This window comes from Palaemon carinicauda, chromosome 11 (assembly GCF_036898095.1).
Source record: "Palaemon carinicauda isolate YSFRI2023 chromosome 11, ASM3689809v2, whole genome shotgun sequence".
NCBI classification, from domain to species: Eukaryota; Metazoa; Arthropoda; class Malacostraca; order Decapoda; family Palaemonidae; genus Palaemon; species Palaemon carinicauda.
The window spans coordinates 131,179,210-131,204,209 of record NC_090735.1 but is presented as its reverse complement, the minus strand read 5'-3'; the positions used below and the strand labels follow the sequence as shown (position 1 = coordinate 131,204,209).

General features: G+C 35.2%; 2 protein-coding genes across 5 annotated transcripts in view; one reads left to right on the top strand and one right to left on the bottom strand.

Annotated features, from left to right (window-relative positions):
* Window positions 1–25,000, bottom strand: part of LOC137650217 (neuron navigator 3-like) — a 1,066,036-nt gene that overhangs the window by 38,790 nt on the left and 1,002,246 nt on the right. The window lies entirely within an intron of this gene.
* The window catches only part of LOC137649485 (uncharacterized), a 30,125-nt gene continuing 29,709 nt past the window's right edge, over window positions 24,585–25,000 (top strand). The window contains exon 1 of the mRNA XM_068382468.1: window positions 24,585–24,632. Coding sequence (XP_068238569.1) covers window positions 24,585–24,632 — 48 coding nt within the window. The remainder of the gene's footprint in view (window positions 24,633–25,000) is intronic.

The window sequence follows — 25,000 nt, the reverse complement described above, 5'->3', positions numbered from 1 at the left end:
CAGCAACCACAACAGACAGGACTATCAGATGGACAATCAGGCATAACAAGGTTACCAGCAGGGGGCATGGTAGACGAGATGGAGGGAGGGTAGGAGGGAGGATGGGAGGGTAGTGGAGGGAGAAAATCCCACTAAGGGATAAGATTGGTGGGGGAGGGGAGGAAGGGTAGAGACGCCCTTGGGGATGCCCTATGATCGGGAGGGAGAGCAAAGTTGATCGAGACAGATGCGCGACGGTGCTTCGGCCGGATGTCACGTGATCAGCCCTACTATTTCTCCAGCACAATCCAATTCTACCAATAATGAATCCACTTTTGCCAAGTTCATGTACAGGATATTGCTATTTCCTCCACTAGACAGACTTAAAAAAAAAAAAAAAAAAAAAAAAAAAAAAAAAAAAAAAAAAAATTGTCATTGGTTATGTCATCTACTTGTAGCAGTGGGTGTAGGAACTAGAACCTTATCCAAGTCCTACAGATAGAGTACTCTATTATTATTACTTGCTAAGCTACAACCCTAGTTGGAAAAGCAGGATGCTATAAGCCCATGGGCTCCAACAGGGAAAATAGCTCAGTGAGGAAAGGAAAAAAGGAAAATAAAATATTTTAAGAGTAACAACAATAAACATCTCCTATATAAACTATAAAAACTTTAACAAAACAAAAGGAAGAGAAATAAGATAAGAGTATGTGCTCGAGTGTAACCTCAAGCAAGAAAACTCTAACCCAAGACAGTGGAAGACCAGGGTACAGAGGTTGTGGCACTACCCAAGACTAGAGAACAAAGGTTTGATTTTGGAGTGTCCTTCTCCTAGAGTGTCCTCCTATCTGTAGGTCTTGCCCATACCAGTACATACGGACTTGTACACAAGTAAATATTCATGGAGGATCATATTTGCTGCCAAATTTTCCGTAGAAGTTAAACAGAATTTAGATCTTACAAATAATCGTCCTTTTATTGGAACTTTTGCTGACTTCTAACATACATGATAGAAGTATTTAAAGCTAGTAGAGTTGTAAGAGTTAATAGTGAAGCATCTTTCATTTATTATAATGAAGACTATATAGACTGAATAATAAAGACTATACAGGCTGATTATAAAGGCTAATGATAATAAAAGAGGTTAAGAGTACTTATATGTTCATATATATTTTCAATTTTCTAAATTTTCATAAAAAAATAACATCGACACATAGGTAATAGGTTTCTCCTATAAAAAAATTCCTTGATTACTGTAAACGCTGAGAGAGAGAGAGAGAGAGAGAGAGAGAGAGAGAGAGAGAGAGAGAGAGAGAGAGAGAATATGTCGCAGCGATTTATACATACGTGTTTCATACAGGCTCATACACTGTCATATTAATGCTTTTTTTTCTCTCTCGCTCTTACCCGCACTGATAATAGAAAAAACCTGTTTAAGCTTGCCATCGCATGTTAAATATTGTTTGAGTTTTTCTGACATTGTTGCTCTCAATTGTTTGCATATAAGCTCGTTATCTGTTGAATAAACTTCACTTGCATCCACTTTGCCTCTCCCTTAGCACCTAACACCAATGTCGCCACAATACGCTCTTCCTTTTATCAATGTGAAATGAAAAGGCAGATACGAATAAAACGCAAAACGGAAGTACCGGTAGCAATAATAAAAACAATTTGCTGCGCAATAATAATAAAGATAAACGCTAAAAAAAACCATTTGTCATTGGCCAATGCAATCATCAACACTTTGCCTACTAATCTAATTGGTCCACGGGTAAATCTAACCTCCATCCAATCAGAGAGGACTTCAAAGAGACACGGCTTTGAAAAGGTGAAAAGAAAACATCGTTTAATATTAACAAAGGCCAAAAACAGACCGTTCAATAACACTTTTTTTTTTGATAGACAACAACCAACACAGGTTCGTGTCATCCTCTCCAATTAGGGCTATTATAACTTTGTTTGTTTATGGCAACAGTGTTCGTAGGGAGCTTGGGTGAAAATCCACCTCTTTAAAGGTTTAAAGGCCGCTCATGAATGGCAGAGACAAGGGACACTGCCATTGCCCTAACAAGCAGGTCAATGACCTAGAGGCTGACCAAACCCCTTCTCCAACCAAGTTAGGATGATCAAGGAGAGCCAGACAATGGCTGCTCATGACTCAGCAGATAGAACTATAGGCTCCCCAAAAACCCCGCTCCTAAGCTCACAAAGATGGTAAGATTGCAGCGATCAAAGAAACAAACGAGTTTGAGCGGGCTCCAACCCCAGTCTGGCGTTCACCAGTCAGGGACGTTACCACATCGGCCACCACAACCCTTTCTCAAACAGCATACAGAATTATTCAAATATCAGAGCTAATAATCACAACAGCAATAACACTCATAATAATAATAATAATAATAATAATAATAATAATGACACAAAATTTTATTTCTTATTCGAAGAACTATCACCTGGGAATTTATTTTACAACGAATCGAATGCTGGAAAAGAGAGGCACCATGATTCATGGCGTTTTAAACCTCGTATTTTTTGTCCTTTCCTGTCTTCAGGGCTGCTAACGTTTCTTACATAAGGTAAAGCAATCTAAAATGAACGAACGTCCTTTCCACATATTTAAACCATAAAACTGTAAAAAACTATAAAAAACTATAAAAAGTAGCCACTGACAAATCTAGAAAAGGTGATGTGATGACCAAGACAAGTCGACGTCTTAAACGGATAATCTTACCATAGTTCAAACCCTATATCAAGTTAGGATTGTGGTGACGTCCCTGACTGGTGAACGCCACACTGGATTTCGAGTCCCGCTCAAACTCGTTAGTTCCTTTGGTCGCTGCAACCTCTCACCATCCTTGTGAGCCAAGGATGGCGGGTTTGGGGGAGCCTGCAGGTCTATCTGCTGAGTCATCAGCAGCCATTGCCTAGCCCTCCTTAGTCCTAGCTTGAGTGGAGAAGGAGGCTTGGGCGCTGATCATATATATGGTCAGTCTCTGGGGCATTGTTCTATTCGATAGGGATATGTCACTTTCCTACTCGATAGGGCAATGTCACTGTCCTGCTCGATAGGGAAATGTCAATGTCCCTTGCCTCTGCCGTTCTTGAGCGGCCTTTAAGGCTTTGAAGGTCTTCAGGTACCAAGTGATATTCATTTGTCCGGCTAATCCAATTGAAGAGCCGTAAGCTAAGCCAGGCGTCTCTGCTGATCACCATCAAAGCCGCTAAATGCAATAAAGCCAACGAAGCCTATGGTGGCTAAAGGATAGCGCAATGAAATTGGGAAATTCACCACCTCTTGTTAGACACAATCGTCTCAATTATCATTCATATTGCGATTGTAAACGAAAAAAAAAACCATGTAACTGCAAGATACTATAAAAATATTCTGAAAAATCTCCCTTTCATGATGCAATAGAGAAGATAGGCTTTTTAATACTAACTTTAGAATAACTCCAAAGGAAGAAGTTTTCAAATTTATTAGGAAATAGAGAAGTCAGAAATTCAAATTTCGTCTTTCTTATTTCCACAGGTACGTGGGTGTGAACTGTTCATTTAAATCCCGGTTGATTTAATTTGATTCTATTCATGACCTTTGGGCTATTTATCCTGGGACTAGGGCCGGGGAGATCATTCAACACAGATATGCAACTTAGGAAAACCCTGCAGTTGCCCATTGACATAAAAGTTGAACGCAGAAAGCTAAAAAGGAGATGCAACTAATGCCCAAATAGACGCTGAAGTCAAATTAAATGAACACTAAATGTCACTACTCCACTAAAGGGGGGGGGGGGGGGGGTTTGGCAGGTGAGGAAATCGCGAATGAAAATGGAAGTGAACATGAAAGTTCTAATATTTATGAACTATCAAATTATGATAAATTCTACATAAATTAACCTTTATGTATTTCATAGGATCAATGTTATCGTACTAACCCGACAAGCATGGTGCAACTTTAGCATCATAACTATATGAGAGAAAAGCCTCCCTCACCCCCCCCCCCCTCTGGAAGTAGAGTTTTCTTGCTTGAGGGTTCACCCGAGCCCACTATTCAATCTTATTTCTCTTTCCCCCTTTTTTTTCTTTAAGTTTTTATAGCTTATACATGAAAGATTTATTTTTGTTTTGTTACCGTTCTTAAAAAATCTTATCTAAATTGTTCATTACTTCGCCTGCAGTTTACCTATTTCCTTTCATCACTGGGCTATTTTTCCATGTTGGAGCCCTTGGGCTTATAGCATAATCATGCTTTTTCTACTAATGTTGTAGATTGCCTAATTATAATAATAATAATACCTTATAAACTCTTCTAGGTTGAACAATAATTACTGATATTATATCACATAAGTCAGACTAACCCAACTTAAGTATATATTTTAAAACACCGTAACACACTCCCCCCCCCCCCCCCTTTGTTCCTTCCCAAGACACCTTCACCTCCGAAGCTGTAATTAACATCATCACCATTATCACATTCATTATCAAGGAATGTAACAGGAGGGATCCGGTCCCTAATGATTAGATAATGGTTCGGCTCAACATCCCGTCCATTCATTCACTCGGGCTTCAAATCCAAATTAGTCCGTTCCACCCGGGCCATGTAGTCCGCACTACTAGGGTTAAGTAGTCCGTATCACCCATGCCATGTAGTCCGTACTACCAGGATTAAGTAGTCCGTATCACCCGGGCCATGTAGTCCGTATTACCAGGGTTAAGTAGTCCGTATCACCCGGGCCATGTAGTCCGTAACACCCGGGTTAAGTAGTCCGTATCACCCGGGCCATGTAGTCCGTATTACCAGGGTTAAGCAGTCCGTATCACCCGGGCCATGTAGTTCGTTCCACCCGGGCCATGTAGTCCGTATTACCAGGGTTAAGTAGTCCGTATCACCCAGGCCATGTAGTCCGTATCACCTGGGACATGTAGTCCGTATTACCAGGGTTAAGTAGTCCGTATCACCCAGGCCATGTAGTCCGTATCACCTGGGACATGTAGTCCGTATTACCAGGGTTAAGTAGTCCGTATCACCCAGGCCATGTAGTCCGTATCACCTGGGACATGTAGTCCGTATTACCAGGGTTAAGTAGTCCGTATCACCCATGCCATGTAGTCCGTATGAACCGGGCTAAGTAGTCCGTAACAACCACACCACGAAGGACAATAACTACAATATTTGGTTCCGAAATGATTCGGGTTATAGCTTGGTTGTTTCGACCTACAACCTTCCTATTGTAAAAATTAAGACCCGGTGTTATGATTTCATTGCTGAAATTTGCGTTGTCATTAAAGTTTATCGTTGAAAAACAACAAAAGATAATACCAAGAAATAATAATAAATTCGTATATAATAATGTACACAAAAAGTGTAAAATAGTCAATGAATATGTCTTCGAAATTATAACTCATATACGACAGATTATTATGAAAAACCCTTTGTATGCAGACCAAAACTTTAATACAAACTACATATTTCAAACTTATATAAAAATGGCGAGGGAAAAAAATAAAATTGAAGAACAAATGCCCCCAAAAAAAGAACACCTAATTCCAAGAAATGTTCAACGCTTGAATAGCATCTTGAACTAAGGCATCTATAATGTCGTGAACAAAAGCATCTAAAACATCGTGAACAAAAGCATTTATAACATCGTGAACAAAAGCATCTATAACATCTCTAAAGCCAGCTTTACCCTTTTCCAATTTCCCTCCCGGTCAGTTTAAACTTTTAAGGTATTTACCTTAGTTTGGGGTAATTTGCATGGCTTCAAGGTTATATTTCATGTAATTCTAGGGAAATTTCTGCTTTATAGCTTCAAATTCAAGGATATTTGAAAGGTTTTAAGGTAATCTAAGGTAAAAAAAAAAAAAAAAAAAAAAAAGCAGCAGCATCTAAACCCTGCACCCGACTGTACAATAAACAGGATGTCGCCACTTACCTACCACTAACCCAGAAGTCTATACGATTTGCCACTAAAGACTGTACACAGAAAACCCATGTGACATTTGACCTTCCCAGATCGTTGTTATTTTTATCACGGTGGGTGGATTTCATGATGTCCCATGGTGTCATGATAATATGAATTTTTTTTATTTTCACCATCATATTAAAATTATTAAAACTACTTTTTATTAAATGTTAAAATTATTTTTATTAAAATCATTACAATTATTTTTACTAAAATTATTAATATTGTTATTAAAATTAAATCATTATTAAAATTAAATCATTATTAAAATTATTAAATCATTATTAAAATTATAAAATCATTATTAAAATTATTAAATCATTATTAAAATTATTTAATCATTATCAAAATTATTCAATTATTTTCCTGAAATTTATTAAAATTATTTCTTATAAAAATTTCAAAATTATTTTTATCAAAATTATTAAGAATATTTCTATTAAAATTACTAAAAATATTGTTATTAAATATTTTCTATTAACATTTTTAAAATAATCTTTATTAAAATCATCAAAATTAGATTATTCTCATTGCTAAAATCATTAAATTTCTTGCTATTAAAACTATCAATATTTGTTTTCATTTGACGTTTTGAAGTAAGAAATCAATAAAAAATAAAACCTTATTAGTCCATTGCTTTGTTAAAATATTTTTTTAAATCTTTTGTACATACATTTGTAACGATGCAATAGTACATGTTTAATATAGATGACATCATCGTGAACAAAAGCATCTACAACTTCGTGGACAAAAGCATCTATAACATCGTGAACAAAGGCATCTATAACATCGTGAACAAAAGCCTCTATTAGATCGAGGACAAAAGCATCTATAAAAACGTGAACAAAAGCATCTATAACATCGTAAACAAAAACATCTATGAAATCGTGAACAAAAGCATCTATAACATCGTGAACAAAAGCATCTACAACATGGTGAACAAAAGAATCTATAACATGGTGAACAAAAGCATCTATAACATAGTGAACAAAAGCATCTATACCATCGTGAACAAAAGCATCTATACCATCGTGAACAAAAGCATCTACAACATGGTGAACAAAAGCATCTATAACATCGTGAACAAAAACATCTATAACATCGTGAACAAAAGCATCTACAACATCGTGAACAAAAGCATCTACAACATCATGAACAAGAGCATTTATATCATCATGGACAAAAGCATCTATAAAATCGTGAACAAAAGCATCTACAACATCGTGGGCAAAATCATCTATAACATCGCGAACAAAATCATCTATAACATCGTGAACAAAAGCATCTACAACATCATGAACAAGAGCATTTATATCATCATGGACAAAAGCATCTATAAAATCGTGAACAAAAGCATCTTCAACATCGTGAGCAAAATCATCTATAACATCGCGAACAAAATCATCTATAACATCGTGAACAAAAGCATCTACAACATCGTGGGCAAAAGCATTTATATCATCATGGACAAAAGCATCTATAACATTGTGAATAAAAGAATCTATAACATGTTGAACAAAAGCATCTATAACATCATGAACAAAAGCATCTATATCATCGTGGACAAAAGCATCTATACCATCATGAACAAATGCATCTATAACATCGAGGACAAAACCATCTATATCATCGTGAACAAAAGCATCTATAACATCATGGACAAAAGCATCTATATCATCGTGAACAAAAGCATCTACAACATCGTGAACAAAAGCATCTTCCTCACAGCGAAAATATATGGTAATGTTAACCCTCTCGCCTCCAAAACAAAAAACACTCACACACACAGATAGAAGAAATTGAGGCTCCATAGGCGAGCAGTCATTCCCTCTACATATGGCTCCTGCTACTTAGTTTGAATGGTTGTGGGCGGGGTCAAATCATGTCAAAATAAACTTTCCTTAAAAGACTGAGTAGGATAAGACCCTTCTATGGGATAATAGAATCATAAGCCTATGGTTCAACGAAGATCATGATATGTTACGATCGAATGAGAAGTAAAATGTACGAATTTTTTTTTATTTTGAACCTGTGACACAGCAACTGTTGATTCCTATCTGTGATTCATTTCAGCTTGAAGATCGCTTTTGTTGTCAGTGTTGCAAGGACGCTGGCGACTGGTACAACATACGAACATACGCCTCCCGGGGTCTAAGCGATGTCAGGGTCCAAATCGAAAGGCTCCAAAAATAATAAAAAAAATGATGATGGTGATTGATGATGATGATTATATAGTGAAGATGATGTGAGACAATTATTAGCTGAATACTCTTTTCTTTTAACACAGCTGCTGAAAACCTTGAATGACTTAAAAGTTATAATCATCATCATTATCATATCCCTACTAGTGTACGCGGCCCGTCAAAATTGACTAATAAATATTTAGATGGTTATGAACACACACTCAACCCCTGACCGTGATATCGTAAATAGTAAAAAGATTTTTGAACCTTGACCTTTGATCCAATCTCTCCTTATCACAAGATAGACAATTGAATTACGTACGTTTTAGCACTAGCCATTTTGGTGCTTTTAAAATATTTTCTAAGTCATTTTATAACTTGTAAAATAATTTTAAGTCATAGTATACTTTATCAAATATTTCATACAAATCGGATAAGAAGTAACCTTGTTATAGCAAAAAGACGTTTTTTCACCTTTTCGCTACTTGACTTGACTTTTGACCCAATTACTCTCAACATGTAATCAAATTTACCTTGGATCATGGCCAATCATCCATCAAATTTCATAAGATTCGGTCAAATAGTTTTTGAGTTATGCTAACACAAACAAACAAACATAAAATAAATAAATACACGGCTATCAAAACGTAACCAGACGAAGATAATAATAATAATAATAATAATAATAATAATAATAATAGTAATAATAAAAATAGTAGTAGTAGTAGTAGTAACAGTAATAGTAATAGTAATAATTATAATAATGATAATAATGATAATAATTATAATAGTAATAGTAATAATAATAATAAATAATAATAATAATAATAATAATAATAACGCTCCACGGTCAAAAAAAAAAAAAAAAAAGCTGAAACACCAAGCAACAGCAACGCATATACATTCCCCATTCCCAAAAGTTCCCCTCCTCAAGATAGCAGCAACAGTTTAAAACATCAACTTCGAGTGTGAGAAACAAACACCTTAAACATCGTAAATTGCAGAAATACGGCGATAATTTACAGCTTTTACCCTGTGACCGACACCGACGCGCAAAATTGCCCGGCCGGAAATGAAGGACCATCAAATTACTCCACTGCAGGTGGAAGGGGGACTTCGTAATCAGAGGTTTCCCGTATTTATTTGGTTTTCCAAAAGGATTAACAATATTTTAATAGCTCATCTCACGCATATGTTTCTCCAAATGATCTTATTTAAGATTCTTTGATATTTCTAGAATAATGTATATACTGTACTAATTATACATACAAATATAAATGCATATATATATATATATATATATATATATATATATATATATATATATACATATACATATATATATGCATATATATATACACACATATATACATAAATATATACATATAAATAAATATATATACATATATATATATATATATATATGCATATATATATACATACACACACATATATATATATATATATATATATATATATATATATACACAAATAATACATACATACATATTATATATATATATATATATATATCATATAATCAATCAACATCCGCCTCTGCTAGTCCAAAGCAGGACAAAGGCCTCAGACATGTTCTTTCACTGCGGAAATTTTCTGGTTCGTCAATCCATCGTCCTCTCTTCCTTCCCATACTCTTTAGCAATCTCTAGGTCCCCACTCTGTTATTCATAATATCCATCTATTGTCTGTCAATCTCTTTACATGTACTGTTCATATCAATTTATTTTTCTTACATGTTGTTAGAATGTCCCTTACTTTGATCTCGTATCCACGTTGCTCTTTTCCTGTCTCTTGTGTCATTACCATCATTATCCTTTCCATAGCTCTTTGACTTATTATCATTACCATTCTTATTCTTTCCATTGCTCTTTGACTTATTATCATTACCATTCTTATTCTTTCCATTGCTCTTTGACTTATAACTATAGTCAATTTCTTTTAGCGATGCGGATTTGCACCGACTCGCAGCAGTGGCCTTTTAGCTCGGAAAAGTTTCCTGATCGCTGATTGGTTGGACGAGATAATTCTAACCAATCAGCGATCAGGAAACTTTTCCGAGCTAAAAGGGCACCGCTGCGAGTCGGTGCAAATCTGCCTCGATAAAAGATATGGACTATAGCTTATGTTTTAAGGATTTAGTAAGGCTCCAGATTTATATCCAGGAGATGCAATTGAACCAAAGAGAGTAGCATCATCTGCATATGCAACGAACACGTTTTCTAGGGCAAACCACATGTGCGTATATAGTATGAAAAGTAAGACCAACATTACATGGATAAAACTTCAAAAGTTCAAACCCGCAGCAAATGTTTTTATGTTGAACCAGTTTACACGTCCTATTATAGTTTGTATATCAAATATCTGTTTTAATGTTAATGTTTTTAAAATATTTCATTTTAAGTTTTCATTACCTCTTATATCGTTTTTTTTTTCCCTTATTTCCTTTACTCACTGGGCTATTTTTCCCTCTCGGAGCCCTTGGGCTTGTAGCATCTTGCTTTTCCAACTAGGGTTATAGCTTAGCTGCTGCTAATAATAATAATAATAATAATAATAATAATAATAATAATAATAATAATAATAAATCCATTGAAATCATCTAGCATTAAAAGCAAATCTTTCATTCTATTCAATGTCGTATGTATTACAAGCATCACATGAGTACACATTCTTTCAGCAAGACTGTCACTATAACCCAAAATCAATTTCCAAACCATGATCAAATATCAAACCAATTGAACATACATCTTTACCAATACCACATTTTAATCAACTCAGCATTCTGTTAGTTTTAAATTTCAAATACCTTTAACTGCATCTAACCCTTTCAACTATTTTCCTGGAATCTCTCTTAGCTGGGATTGAACAAACATTATTTTGAGCTTTTTTTACATTGGAGTTTTCATAAAGACTTTAGTTCTATTAACAACAACTGTCCCGTTTGTAACGAGCTATTCCATTATCCAATACAGAACACACGCCTTTCTTGCCTCCCCTCTCTTAATTCATTTAGTTCATTTTATTCTGGCTATACTGCAGTTACCGTCGCTTTCCAAACACAATATCTCAATCCCTATAAACGAGTTTCCTTCCCCACCCTTTTAGATTTAAGCAACTGTGTTTTTATCAATCAGACTATAAAGTAAATAGAATTAATAAATACAAATATAATATTGTAATAACATGGCTACTTAAATTAACAATTTATAAGATAGTAGTTCTAAATAAAAAAAAATATTAAGCAACTTTAGGCTCTATCATTAATTCCTAAAATTGTTTAAAATATCACATTTAATTATATTTTAAAAACAGTAATGTTAACCTCGACTGAACTCCCTTCGTTCTCTTTCACAGCATTTTACCACCACAAATTATTTGCAGTCTCTCTCTCTCTCTCTCTCTCTCTCTCTCTCTCTCTCTCCTTTCCCCAAATCACCAAATCCTCCCCTAGTATCAGATAGGAGGAAGGCGAAAGGAGGGGATCTATGCCTCAGTGGTCCCTCAATTATGTAAATGGGAAGAAGCCATTTAAGTGGACTGGTGTAAGCAGACAGGAACCGGGAAATTGAAGGAGTCATGACCTAACTGGTGACCGTTTTCCTCTCCCTTATTTACAGATTGGAATGTCCATAATACAATTACTCATTCATTATGACTTTCTCTTTATCTCCCTTATACACATATACTAAAGTATTGGAAATGTCTCTGCATGGTGATCTGATAAACTGGGGTTCGAGTCCCGCTCAAGCTCGATAGTTTCTTGAGTCTGCAACCTCACCATCCTTGTGAGATAAAGAATGGGGGTTAGGGAAGCCTATAGGTCTACCTGCTTGAGTTATCAACAGCCATCGCCTGGCCCTCTCTCGTCCCAGCTTGCGTTGGGTGATGATCATCACATGTATATATGGTTAGTCATAATGTCACTGTCCAAGAAATTCTTATATGGTAGTGAATATAAGAAATGGAACCTTTATTTTCATACTAATTTCGCCTCTAGATAATGTATAGTAAACATAGTTATTTCTGTAATCGAAATACAGTAAACATATTTTGTAGTATAAATTATCGTAGAGAGAGAGAGAGAGAGAGAGAGAGAGAGAGAGAGAGAGAGTTCAATTTGGTTATATCTGAATGTATAAAAGGACAGCAAGAAAGAAACCATAAGATGATAATTGAAAGATAAAAAAAATATTGGCTTCTTAAATCCTGAGAGAGAGAGAGAGAGGGAGAGAGAGAGAGAGAGAGAGAGAGAGAGAGAGTTCAATTTGGTTACATCTCAATGTGTAAAAAAGACAGCAAGAAAGAAACCATAAGATGATAATTGAAAGTTAAAAAGATATTGGCTTCTTAAATTCTGAGAGAGAGAGAGAGAGAGAGAGAGAGAGAGAGAGAGAGTGTTCAATTTGGTTACATCTCAATGTATAAAAAAGACGGCAAGAAAGAAACCATAAGATGATAATTGAAAGTTAAAAAGATATTGGCTTCTTAAATTCTGAGAGAGAGAGAGAGAGAGAGAGAGAGAGAGAGAGAGTTCAATTTGGTTATATCTGAATGTATAAAAAGGACAGCAAGAAAGAAACCATAAGATGATAATTGAAAGATAAAAAAAAATATTGGCTTCTTAAATCCTGAGAGAGAGAGAGAGAGAGAGAGAGAGAGAGAGAGAGAGTTCAATTTGGTTATATCTGAATGTATAAAAAGGACAGCAAGAAAGAAACCATAAGATGATAATTGAAAGATAAAAAAATATATTGGCTTCTTAAATCCTGAGAGAGAGAGAGAGAGAGAGAGAGAGAGAGAGAGTTCAATTTTTGGTTACATCTCAATATATAAAAAAGACAGCAAGAGAAAAACCATAAGATGATAATTGAAATACAAAAAAATATTGGCCTCTTAAATTCTGAGAGAGAGAGAGAGAGAGAGAGAGAGAGAGAGAGAGAGAGTTCAATTTGGTTACATCTCAATGTGTAAAAAAGACAGCAAGAAAGAAACCATAAGATAATATTTGAAAGATAAAAAGATATTGGCTTCATAAATTCTGAGAGAGAGAGAGAGACAGAGAGAGAGAGAGAGAGAGAGAGAGAGAGAGAGTTTTGGTTACATCCCATTATATAAAAAGACAGCAAGAAAGAAACCATAAGATGATATTTGAAAGATAAAAAAAATATTGGCTTCATAAATTCTGAAAGAGAGAGAGAGAGAGAGAGAGAGAGAGAGAGAGAGAGAGAGTTCATTTTTGGTTATAACTTATATCTCAATATATAAAAGAGGCAGCAAGACAGAACCCATAGGGATAATATTTGGAAAAATGAATATATTGGCTTCTTAAATTCATAATAAACTCGCTTGCCCACAGTACTAAAGTACAGCTCCAGTAGGAACCAAACTTGTCCAGCGAACAGTCTAATCTGAAGGGCAGATTGGAGGAACTTGAGGAACTTACAGGACCGTCCAAATAAGGATGGAACAGGTAGAGTTCCTTATATCCAGGGGGGAGGGGAGAGAAGAAGAGTAAGTAGGAAGGCACGAGTAAAGGAGTGACTGGGGGAGTAGTTGGGTATGTAGGATACGGGAGGGGGGGGGGGGGGGTCCTACACAGGTCCTACACGTGTGGCAGTCAAGGACTGCTGCATGACCATATTAGGAAACAAACCGCCTTTCCGCCCACTCATACGGGTTTTGTTTGATTAGCATTTTTCTTTAGAAATTATATACCCATTCATATTCTCTCTCTCTCTCTCTCTCTCTCTCTCTCTCTCTCTCTACACATATATTTATATATTTGTATAAAATACATTTATACTCATTCTTTATACACACACAAACACATACACACACACACACACACATATATATATATATATATATATTTATATAAATTATATACATTTATATTCTTTATATATATATATATATATCTATATATATATATATATATATCTATATCTATATATATATATATATATATCTATATATATATATCTATATATATATGTGTGTGTATTTTATATCATTCAGATTCTCTCTCTCTCTCTCTCTCTCTCTCTCTCAACATCATCATCCTTACAACACGAGATCTTGTTAAAAAAATGAATAATAATTCAGCAAATGAACGTATTAACAGATGAAAGTAAATTCACTAACACAAATAAGTGCTATATTAATTTGCTAAAATATCAATCGTCAAATACACATTAACAACCAGAAAAATATTCCCAAAAAACAAAATAATTAAATATTTAAATAATGAAATATTTAAATAATTAAATATTTTAAGATGTAATAAATCTGAGTCGTTTATTTATTATTTATTCAAATTATACATTACTTGAAGTATGAAATAATACTATTTCCTTTGCAAAAAATTCTCTATAATGAAATGAATTTGGGTAATGAAACAATGCAGTATTCCATTTGCCAAATGTTGCTACGATGGTTGAATTGATGGATAAGAAGGTATTAAATTTGTTGAAGGATTCAGTCTTTTGAAACTGAATCCATCAACCAATTTATGTCCTTCATATCTAATTGATAGATGTGAAGGAAATAAATTGTTTGAAGGATTCAGTCTTTTGAAACTGAATCCTTCATCCAATTTATTTCCTTCCTATCTAATTGATAGATGTGAAGGAAATAAATTAGTTGAAGGATTCAGTTTCAAAAGACTGAATCTTTCAACCAATTTATTGCCTTCATATCTATCAATTACATATGAAGGAAATAAATTGGTTGAAGGATTCAGTTTCAAAAGACTGATGCCAGATACTCATAATCAATCAATCAATCAATCAATCAAAAGACTGAATATATTAAGGTTTTCAAGAGGAAACTGAAGACTCTTATTTTCTAAGTGCTTCGATGATATGGATTTAACAATAAACTAACAATATGCAGTGTGAAATGCTGAATTCCTTGGTATACATAAGATGAAATGACTGTAATGGTCCTGTAGAGAGTAGGATTCCCCTGCAGTATAGGACCAGAAAAGCAGCCCTTAGAGTGAAGTAAGTAATGTACGCCAATGCAATGACTGAATGTCCTGTAGATATAGAGAAAGTAGGGTTCCCTTGCCGTATAGGACCAGAAAAGCATCCTTTTAAGTAAAGTAAGTAATGTAAATCGTACACCAACGCAATGACTGAATGTCCTGTAGAGAGTAGGATTCCCCTGCCGTAAAGGACCAGAAAAGCATCCTTTTAAGTAAATTAAGTAATGTAAATCGTACACCAACGCAATGACTGAAGGTCCTGTAGAGTAGGATTCCCCTGCAGTATAGGATCAGAAAAGCAGCCCTTAGAGTAAAGTAAGTAATGTAAAACGTACACCAATGCAATGACTGAATGTCTTGTAGAGAGTAGGATTCCCCTGCAGTATAGGATCAGAAAAAGCAGCCCTTGACAGTAAAGTAAGTAAAGCAAAACGTTACATCAGGGCACAAACGAACGTACACAGACACAAAGGATGAGACAGCCCCGGTCATCCCCGCAGGTCTTTTTCTCCCGATGATCAAATATATCAAAGATTGCAGGAAGACATCTGGTAAACCCAAAAGGGTCTTTGTCGTATGCAAGGTGTTGTAAGGGAACCTCTTCTACCTGCAAGACAAGTGGCGTGCGCACGTTCAGAGAGAGAGAGAGAGAGAGAGAGAGAGAGAGAGAGAGAGAGAGAGAGAGAGAGAGGGGGGATTCCGAATCTATACAGGATAAATTCAATATAAGAAATAATATAATTTTGCAAAGAGAGAGAGAGAGAGAGAGAGAGAGAGAGAGAGAGAGAGAGAGAGAGAGAGAGAGAGATTCCGAATCTCTACAGGATAAATTCAATATAAGAAATATAATTTTGCAAAGAGAGAGAGAGAGAGAGAGAGAGAGAGAGAGAGAGAGAGAGAGAGAGAGAGATTCCGAATCTCTACAGGATAAATTCAATATAAGAAATAATATAATTTTGCAAAGAAAGAGAGAGAGAGAGAGAGAGAGAGAGAGAGAGAGAGAGAGAGAGAGAGAGAGAGATTCCGAATCTCTACGGGATAAATTCAATATAGGAAATAATATAATTTTGCAAGATGATTTCTTACACACAGGGAGAGAGAGAGAGAGAGAGAGAGAGAGGAGAGAGAGAGAGAGAGAGAGAGAGAGAGAGGAGAGAGAGAGATATTCCGAATCTCTACAAGGCACTAGAAGAGTTGGAAGACCCATGCCTACATAGCTGAGGACTATGAAGCGTGAAGTAGGAGCTGATGAATGGAGAAGAATCGATTTAAAAACTCAAGATAAAGCTGACAGGCGAAATTTCTATCGTGCAATAGGTATCCGTTATGAAGCATACCCAATAGTCTAACACATACTAACACCATTAACAAAATGTCTCACAGCTCCGAAAAAGGTGCTATTTACATTTTAAAATTATAAAAGTTACAAGATCATTCTAATGCTAATACCCTTCTGCAAAGGTCACTTTTAAAACTGCAGCTTTTGAAGAAAAAAACAGTATAAACTGCTAATTACACTACGCTATCCCAAATATTTCATAACCCGATTATTACCAGGCAATGTTCATTACACGAGCGAAGTTAATTTCTGTCCTCACTCCTGGCAAAAATCATATTCAGAAATTGCAAATACATTAAAATTCTAATAAAAAGAATAGAACTATAAATGAATTCTTACAATTGGCACAAATCGTATTTATAAATTGCAAATATATTAAAATCTTAATAAGAAGAAGATGATATAAATGAATTCTCACTCCTGGCAAAAATCATATTCATAAATTGCAAATATATTAAAATTTTAATAAAAAAAAGGAAATTATATAAATGAATTCCCACTCCTGGCAAAAATCACATTTATAATTGCAAATATATTAAAATTTCAATAAAAAAGAAAATTATATAAATGAATTCTCACTCCTGGTAAAAATCATTTATATATTGCAAATATATTAAAATTTCAATAAAAAAGAAAATTATATAAATTAATTCTCACTCCTGGCAAAAATCATATTCATAAATTGCAAATATATTAAAATTTTAATAAGAAGATTATATAAATGAATTCTCACTCCTGGCAAAAATCATATTCATAAATTGCAAATACATTAAAATTTCAATAAAAAAGAAAATTATATAAATGAATTCTCACTCCCGGTAAAAATCATTTATATATTGCAAATATATTAAAATTTTAATAAAAAAGAAAATTATATAAATGAATTCTCAGTCCTGGTAAAAATCACTTATATATTGCAAATATATTAAAATCATAATAAAACGAAGAAAAATTATAAATGAATTACATCTATGATCAAGACCCTTCAAAATCCAAACGTAAACCATTTTTCAAACAGACGAATAAAAGTACTGGAAGATAAAATTCATGTGGATAGTCTCTTCCCATCACATTAGGGGGTTCCGAACCCCTAGCAAGGTTACAAGTATATTCATAACATACCCAGACACAAGGGGAAAATGAATGGTACTCATAAAGGTGAACGTATGTGAATGATGTTGTGTTGAACATATATGGAATACCGAGCGGACTCTTTCTCCAGCTGGTTACTTTAAGAAGAGGGGTCTAATCTGGGAAGATTTATAGAGGAGAAAATTGGTATAGTACATAGTGACACACACACACACACACTATATATATATATATATATATATATATATATATATATATATATAAACAACCATAGATATTGTATACTGTACATCTCTCTTTCTCTCTCTCTCTCTCTCTCTCTCTCTCTCTCTCCTCTCTCTCTCTCTCTCTCTCTCTATATATATATTATATATATATATATATATATATGTATACATATTTACATAAATACATACATTATACATATTCATAAATATACATGCATATATATATATACAGTATATATATATATATATATATATATATATATATATATATACATATATATATATATATATATATATATATATATATATATATATATATATATAAATTTAATGAAAATATAGCGGAGACACCTGACCAAACACAGCGAAGACATATCAATATAAGTAAACCACAAGAATGCATCAGTAAGTGTAACCAAATTAACACAAACACTTTACTGTTCACCCACGGTTACGGAATACACACACACACACACACACACACACACACACACCACACAAACCCCATCTATGCTGTAGAACCATCATATTTCCCTAAATAGGGTAACTGGGACTATAAAACTCAATACACTTTACAGCTTCATAGCTGCACATATATAAAGATATATTGAAGTCCCACCAGGTCAAAATCAATTGTATGGCAAAAATATCTGAACACATATGAAATTAAACAGAATCGAAAATAAAAATATCTGAACAGATGAAATTAAACAGAATCGAAAATTAAAATATCTGAACAGATGAAATTAAACAAAATCGAAAATTACGAATTTTGCAAGTTATGTTGCGAACCTACTCCAACGGCTACTTTTTTTAACGTTACCCTGGCCAGGCGAATGTCTAACCACTTGCATGCATGGCTGCACACCTCCAGAGCCGTAACTTCATCTCCAGCAAACTAGTCTGGCGAGTCACAGACTCTTGGCACTTTTACCATCTTCCCTGAACGTGCAGAGACTCGGCCACTCACGAACTAACAGCGTTAAGACCAAACTACAACAATAACTACGATAATAGCTACAATAACGCAATAACGAGGAGCAGCTTTAAGAAGAGTTCAGAGTTCATTTTGTGGTAAAAAGAAGGAATACCTCATGCCATAGCTCTTAAATAGTTTCAGTTCAATACAAATGTTAAAATTAAATAGCTGTTCAAGACATGGCCCTCTTCCGGTATTTCTGTACAGGATTTTAAAATATTTTATATCAACAGGCCTGCAAATTTTTATATAAACTCCTTAATCGATACTAAGGAAGGCGCACAGGACATAAATCCACTACGCACCAGCATCGATAATGCAGCGACTATTAAATGTGCTGCCAGCTCATCTAAGAAACATATCAGGAGTGAGCGTAGATGTGTTTAAGAATAAGCTCGATAAATACCTAAGATTCATGCCAGACAATCCAAGACTGGAAGATGCAAAATACACCGGAAGATGCATTAGCAACTCTCTGGTGGATATACGAGGTGCCTCACACTGAGGGACCTGGGGGAACCCAAACATAGAATAAGGCAATGAGGCAATAAGGTAAGAACAAGCAAGCAATCAACCAGACCTGAACGTCACTTGAATTTCTGATTTATTCAAGTTATCTTCCGATTGATCAGAAATATCAGTAGACAAAACAAAATTTATTTGATGTCATAACTTTACATTTTCTAACGGCAGGAATGAGAGATATAAAGGTCTCTTTCTTTTACCTAATGTTAACTATCTACTCTTTTTATCATCATCATATCAACTCACAATACATTAGTTCCTGGGAAAAATACTTGTATTGTGAGACGTTCAGTACAAGTTACTTCCTATCAGTGGCTACCGATGTTTTATGAAACGAAATCTTAATCAAGGAACGACCAGGTGGAAGAAAAATAACCTTGTTTACCCCCTAAACGAGCAGTTAAATATCCAGGTAATATACAATTCGAAAGAAGGAATATCATGTTTTAATATTAATGTTTCTATCATTGAGAGAGAGAGAGAGAGAGAGAGAGAGAGAGAGAGAGAGAGAGAGAGAGAGAGAGAGAGATCACCTTCCGATCACTACCATGATATGCAAGATTAGAATGAATCAATAACTAATGGTAGTTAAGGACTTCAGCAGCTTCATTTCAGTTCCAGTTTCATCAGAATAGATACTCACCAGAACGTCAGCTGGCCAAGCCCAAAAGCCCACTGTGGTGCCCAAGCACAGCAGTGGCCACCTCAGAAAACAGCTTTAAACTTACGGTCCCGGGCTGGGATCGATCAGCAGCCATGCGAATGTTAGGCAAAAGAGTTACCACTGTACTAGCCAGGGTGGCCCTTAATAACGTAATCAATTGGGACTTGGAAAAAGGCTGATCAACAATTTCTAACTTAATTTAAAGGCTTTTAAAGCACAGTAAAAGCCATGAAAAATCGAAAGAAAATTCTCCCCTGCTCGTGTAAGTTCACTCTGCATAGTAGCGTATCCGCATTGAAGCAATTCCGAATAAAGTTTAGACGGTAAACCTCTGTTACTGAGGAAAGCTGCTGAGCATGAAAAATGCAGTGTGAGAGAGAGAGAGAGAGAGAGAGAGAGAGAGAGAGAGAGAGAGAGAGAGAGATCCATAAATCGTCGACATACTACATAAATAACTATCTGATCAACTGAGGCTTACTGCATTTAAAATATTAGAGAGAGAGAGAGAGAGAGAGAGAGAGAGAGAGAGAGAGAGAGAGAGAGAGAGAGAGAGAGAGAGAGAGAGAGAATCCACAATCGTCAACTAACTACCTGAATAACTCACAATTTGGTCAATTGAGGCTTACTGCATTTATAATACTAGCACAAAATGTACCTTACACGTCCCTACAGCAAGCATGTATCTACCCGGTGGAGAGAGAGAGAGAGAGAGAGAGAGAGAGAGAGATGCTTCTTGTACTATAGCACAATATAGCCATCAATATATTCATCCTGTGGCCCACTCTACAAAACTGAATTCTCTGAAATTACGGGGCTTTGTAACCCCACCCCACCGACGCCCACCCCAATCCCGACTACCACACTCACACCTATCCTATCGTCTTCTCCGTGGGCGGCCCCACATGACGTTTTGTTGTGCTTCTTGGCCACCCACGTTACACTTTACCTACACAAATAACAACAACAACAACAACAAAAACAACAACATCAACAGTGACAAATAAAAAATATATAATAATGGTAATAATAACAATAATAACAATTTAACTCATTGTACTAAAATGAACAGTGCAATTTAAAATAAAATTTATAAATAAATTTATTGTTCTATCAAATAATGTTTGCAGCGATCTTCAAAAATGTCAGTTGAAATCTTCCAATTAAAAGGCTTAAAGGTCTCTCATGAATGGACGGGGCAAGGGACAGCGACATTGCCATATCGAGTAAGACAATGCCCTAGAGACTGACCATATATACATTATCATGATTAGCGCCCAAACACCCTCTCCACCCAAGCTAGGACCAAAGAGGGCCAGGCAATGGCTGCTGATGACTCAGCAGATAGACCTATAGACTCCCCAAAACCCCAATCCTCTCACAAGGATAGTAAGGTTGTGGCGACCAAAGAAACTAACGAGTTTGAGCGGGACTCGAACCCCAGTCTGGTGAACAACAGTCAGGGATGTTACCACATCGGTCACCACAACCCTGACAAGATAAAGTAGTGCGGATTTAACTCTTTTTAAATTAATAACTATAAATGCTAGATGAAATCTATCACAAAAGTATAAAAAGCTAATTGGATGCCAACTTCCATATATATATTGCAAGATAAAAACTATTAAAAATATTTCCATACACTTTTTCCAAAAAAATTCTACGATATCAAAAGGAATTGGATATAATAAAAATTCTCTCTCTCTCTCTCTCTCTCTCTCTCTCTCTCTCTCTCTCTCTCTCTCAATATTCTTGACGCTAAAGAAAAGAGAATAAAAGCTTTAGAATCCTCGTTTTTAAGGCTATCGATTTCCCATTTTTCTTTCAGACAACAATGATCAGTGTAACGCTCTTCCTGTAAAGTATCCGCAACAATGAAGCAACTGAAATCTGATAAAAATAAACCTGAGTTCAGAAGGCTTCAAGTCGTTTAGTCGCTTCCTCTCGAGGCTGTCAGCCAAAAGGGTTTAAAATCACCGGCCTTAGTCTTTATGATGCCATTTCCAGCAATTTATGTAAATGTTTTTCCATAGATGTGCAGGCGACGAGGCCCCAGCCAAGCATCTGATAGGTCGGTGAGCAACACACGGAGAACGGTACTGGAGAGAGAGAGAAAAAAAAAAAAAAAAAAAAAAAAAAAAAAAAAAAAAAAAAAACATTGTTAGCCCAGAAGGGTATAGGCGAGGATTATCTTGTAACCAAAGTGGTTAATTCATTACATCCTGCTAGCCGAGAAGGGTATAGACGAGGATTATCTTATAACCAAAGTGGTTAATTCATTAAATCCTGCTAGCCGAGAAGGGTATAGGCGAGGATTATCTTATAACCAAAGTGGATAATTCATTATAAACCCTGGCGAGGATTATCTTATAACCAAGGTGGATAATTCATTAAGCCCTGCTAGCCGAGAAGGCTATAGGCGAGCATTATCTTATAACCAAAGTGGATAATTCATTAAACCCTGGCGAGGATTATCTTATAACCAAGGTGGATAATTCATTAAACCCTGCTAGCAGAGAAGGGTATAGTCGAGGATTATCTTATAACCAAAATGGATAATTCATTAAACCCTGGCGAGGATTATCTTATAACCAAGGTGGATAATTCATTAAACCCGGCGAGCCGAGAAGGGTATAGTCGAGGATTATCTTATAACCAAAGTGGATAATTCATTAAACCCTGGCGAGGATTATCTTATAACCAAGGGTATAGTCGAGGATTATCTTATAACCAAAGGGGTTAATTCATTTAATCTGAAGACGTTAGCGTAAGAGCCATTCTTGCTTCCAAAGAGCTCAATAACTCCCTTGCTCTTTTTATCTTAATGGGTCTCTGTGTGCTTGTCTAGCGTTAACCAATCTCCGCGCAGTCACATTCGTTGTGTTTATCGCCTTTCATCCCATTCCATCAACATCAGGGAGTCATACTCGACCATTTCCAGCCATTGGAGCCTGCCGCTTTTGGAGAACACCTTTACTTAACCTGTCCTAGCCACCTGGTAACCTGATCTCACATCCCCTCCCAGAAATTTCGTCCTACTGCACAGTGAAGCTGAAAATGGACAAACATCCCAGAAGGTTGACCAGGGCATCAGACACCCGTTGAGATACTACCGCCAGCGTTATGGGGTTCTTTGACTGGCCAGACAGTACTTCATTGGATCCTTCTCTCTGGTTACGGTTCATTTTCCCTTTTGCCTTTATATACACCGAATAGTCTGGCCTATTCTTTACAGATTCTCCCCTGTCCTCATATACATGACAACACTGAGATTTCCAAACAACTCTGCTTCACTGCAAGGTAATTGTTCAGTGGCCTATTTCCTCTTTGTAAGTGTAGAAGAGCCTCTTTAGCTATGGTAAGCAGCTTTCTAAGAGAAGGACACTCCAAAATCAAACCATTGTTCTCTAGTCTTGAGTAGCGCCATAGCCTCTGTACCATGGTCTTCCACTGTCTTGAATTAGAGTTCTCTTGCTTGAGGTACAACTCAGGCACACTATTCTATCTTATTTATCTTCCTCTTGTTTTGCTATAGTTTTTATAGTTTATATAGGATATGTTGTTACTCTTCTTAAAATATTTTATTTTTCCTTGTTTCCTTTCCTCGCTGGGCTATTTTCCCTGTTGGAGCCCCTGGGCTTAGAGCATCCTGCTTTTCCAACTTGGGTTGTAGCTTAGAAAGTAATAATAATAATAATAATAATAATAATAATAATAATAATAAAATAATAATTTGTATTTAGTATTTTTTATGCTTAGTAAGAGAATACGAATAAGTATTCCATTGGTGACATACTGGTCCTCTAAAATGACCTTCAGAACTATTCAGAATGGAAAGAGAACTTGCACTAAGCCCTTAAATGCTTATCTCAATCTCCGTACCCTTTTGCTTGGTATCTGGAACCTTTGCAAGTCTTGCTTTGAAATTCAACTCTCTCACTACCGAAGACAATCTTTTGCTTTCTGAATTTAATTGTTAATCAAATAACCTTTATCTTCCTTAACCTTTTCCACCTCTTTCTGTTTCCTTTGCACTGGACACCATCTGATGTAGCTTTTCGAGTATTTTCATTTACATGAGGGTACAGTGGCACAATTTTCCATGTTATTTCTCTTCCTTTTATTTAGATGAAGTTTTTATTAGTTTATATGTGAAATATTTATCTTGATTGTTAATTAACTCTCTTAATTCCTTGTTTCCTTTGCTCACTTGGCTGTTTTTCCAGTTAGAGCCCCCAGGCTTATAGCATCCTGCTTTTCCAACTAAGGTTGTAGCTTAACAAGTAATAATAATAATAATAATAATAATAATAATAATAATAATAATAATAATAATAATAATAATGAACAAAGGAACCTCCGTAACGAGGCTATAATATTGACAATCAAAAGCCACAGTAGTGTTAAAATATATTATTGTACAATGAAATATTTTTTACCATTGTACAATAATATATTTTAACACTACTGTGGCTTTTGATTGTCAATAATAATAATAATAATAATAATAATAATAATAATAATAATAATAATAATATAATAATAATAATAATAAACAATCTAATGTTAGTTATGAAGTAGAATTTCCTGCCACAATCATAAGCATTTTATAAAATTCGTGAGAGCCATGAAATTCACATGGGATCCCCAGACCACCAACATCGAGGACCACCAGGTAATCGAAGGGCAAAGAACGATGAAGACTAAAGTTATTTGTAAAATAAGAAAATGTATGATATAAATTTCTTATAATCAATAATAATAGATGATTAAATAAAAAGAAAAAATTATTTATTCTCAAGAAAAGCCTTTTTAACTAGAGTGTCTATTCTTAATAATTTCTAAGATGAATTAATATTTCATATTACAAATAACAATGTGTAATGCTGATATAGGTAATAATAAAAAAAGTACATTTATTTAATGACTTTACTGCTCTAAAAGAATAAACACGAATTTTATCACCTATTATTTTAAGGCACTAGAAGAGTTGGAAGACCCAGGCCTAAATGGCTGAGGACTATGAAATGCTAAGTAGATGAT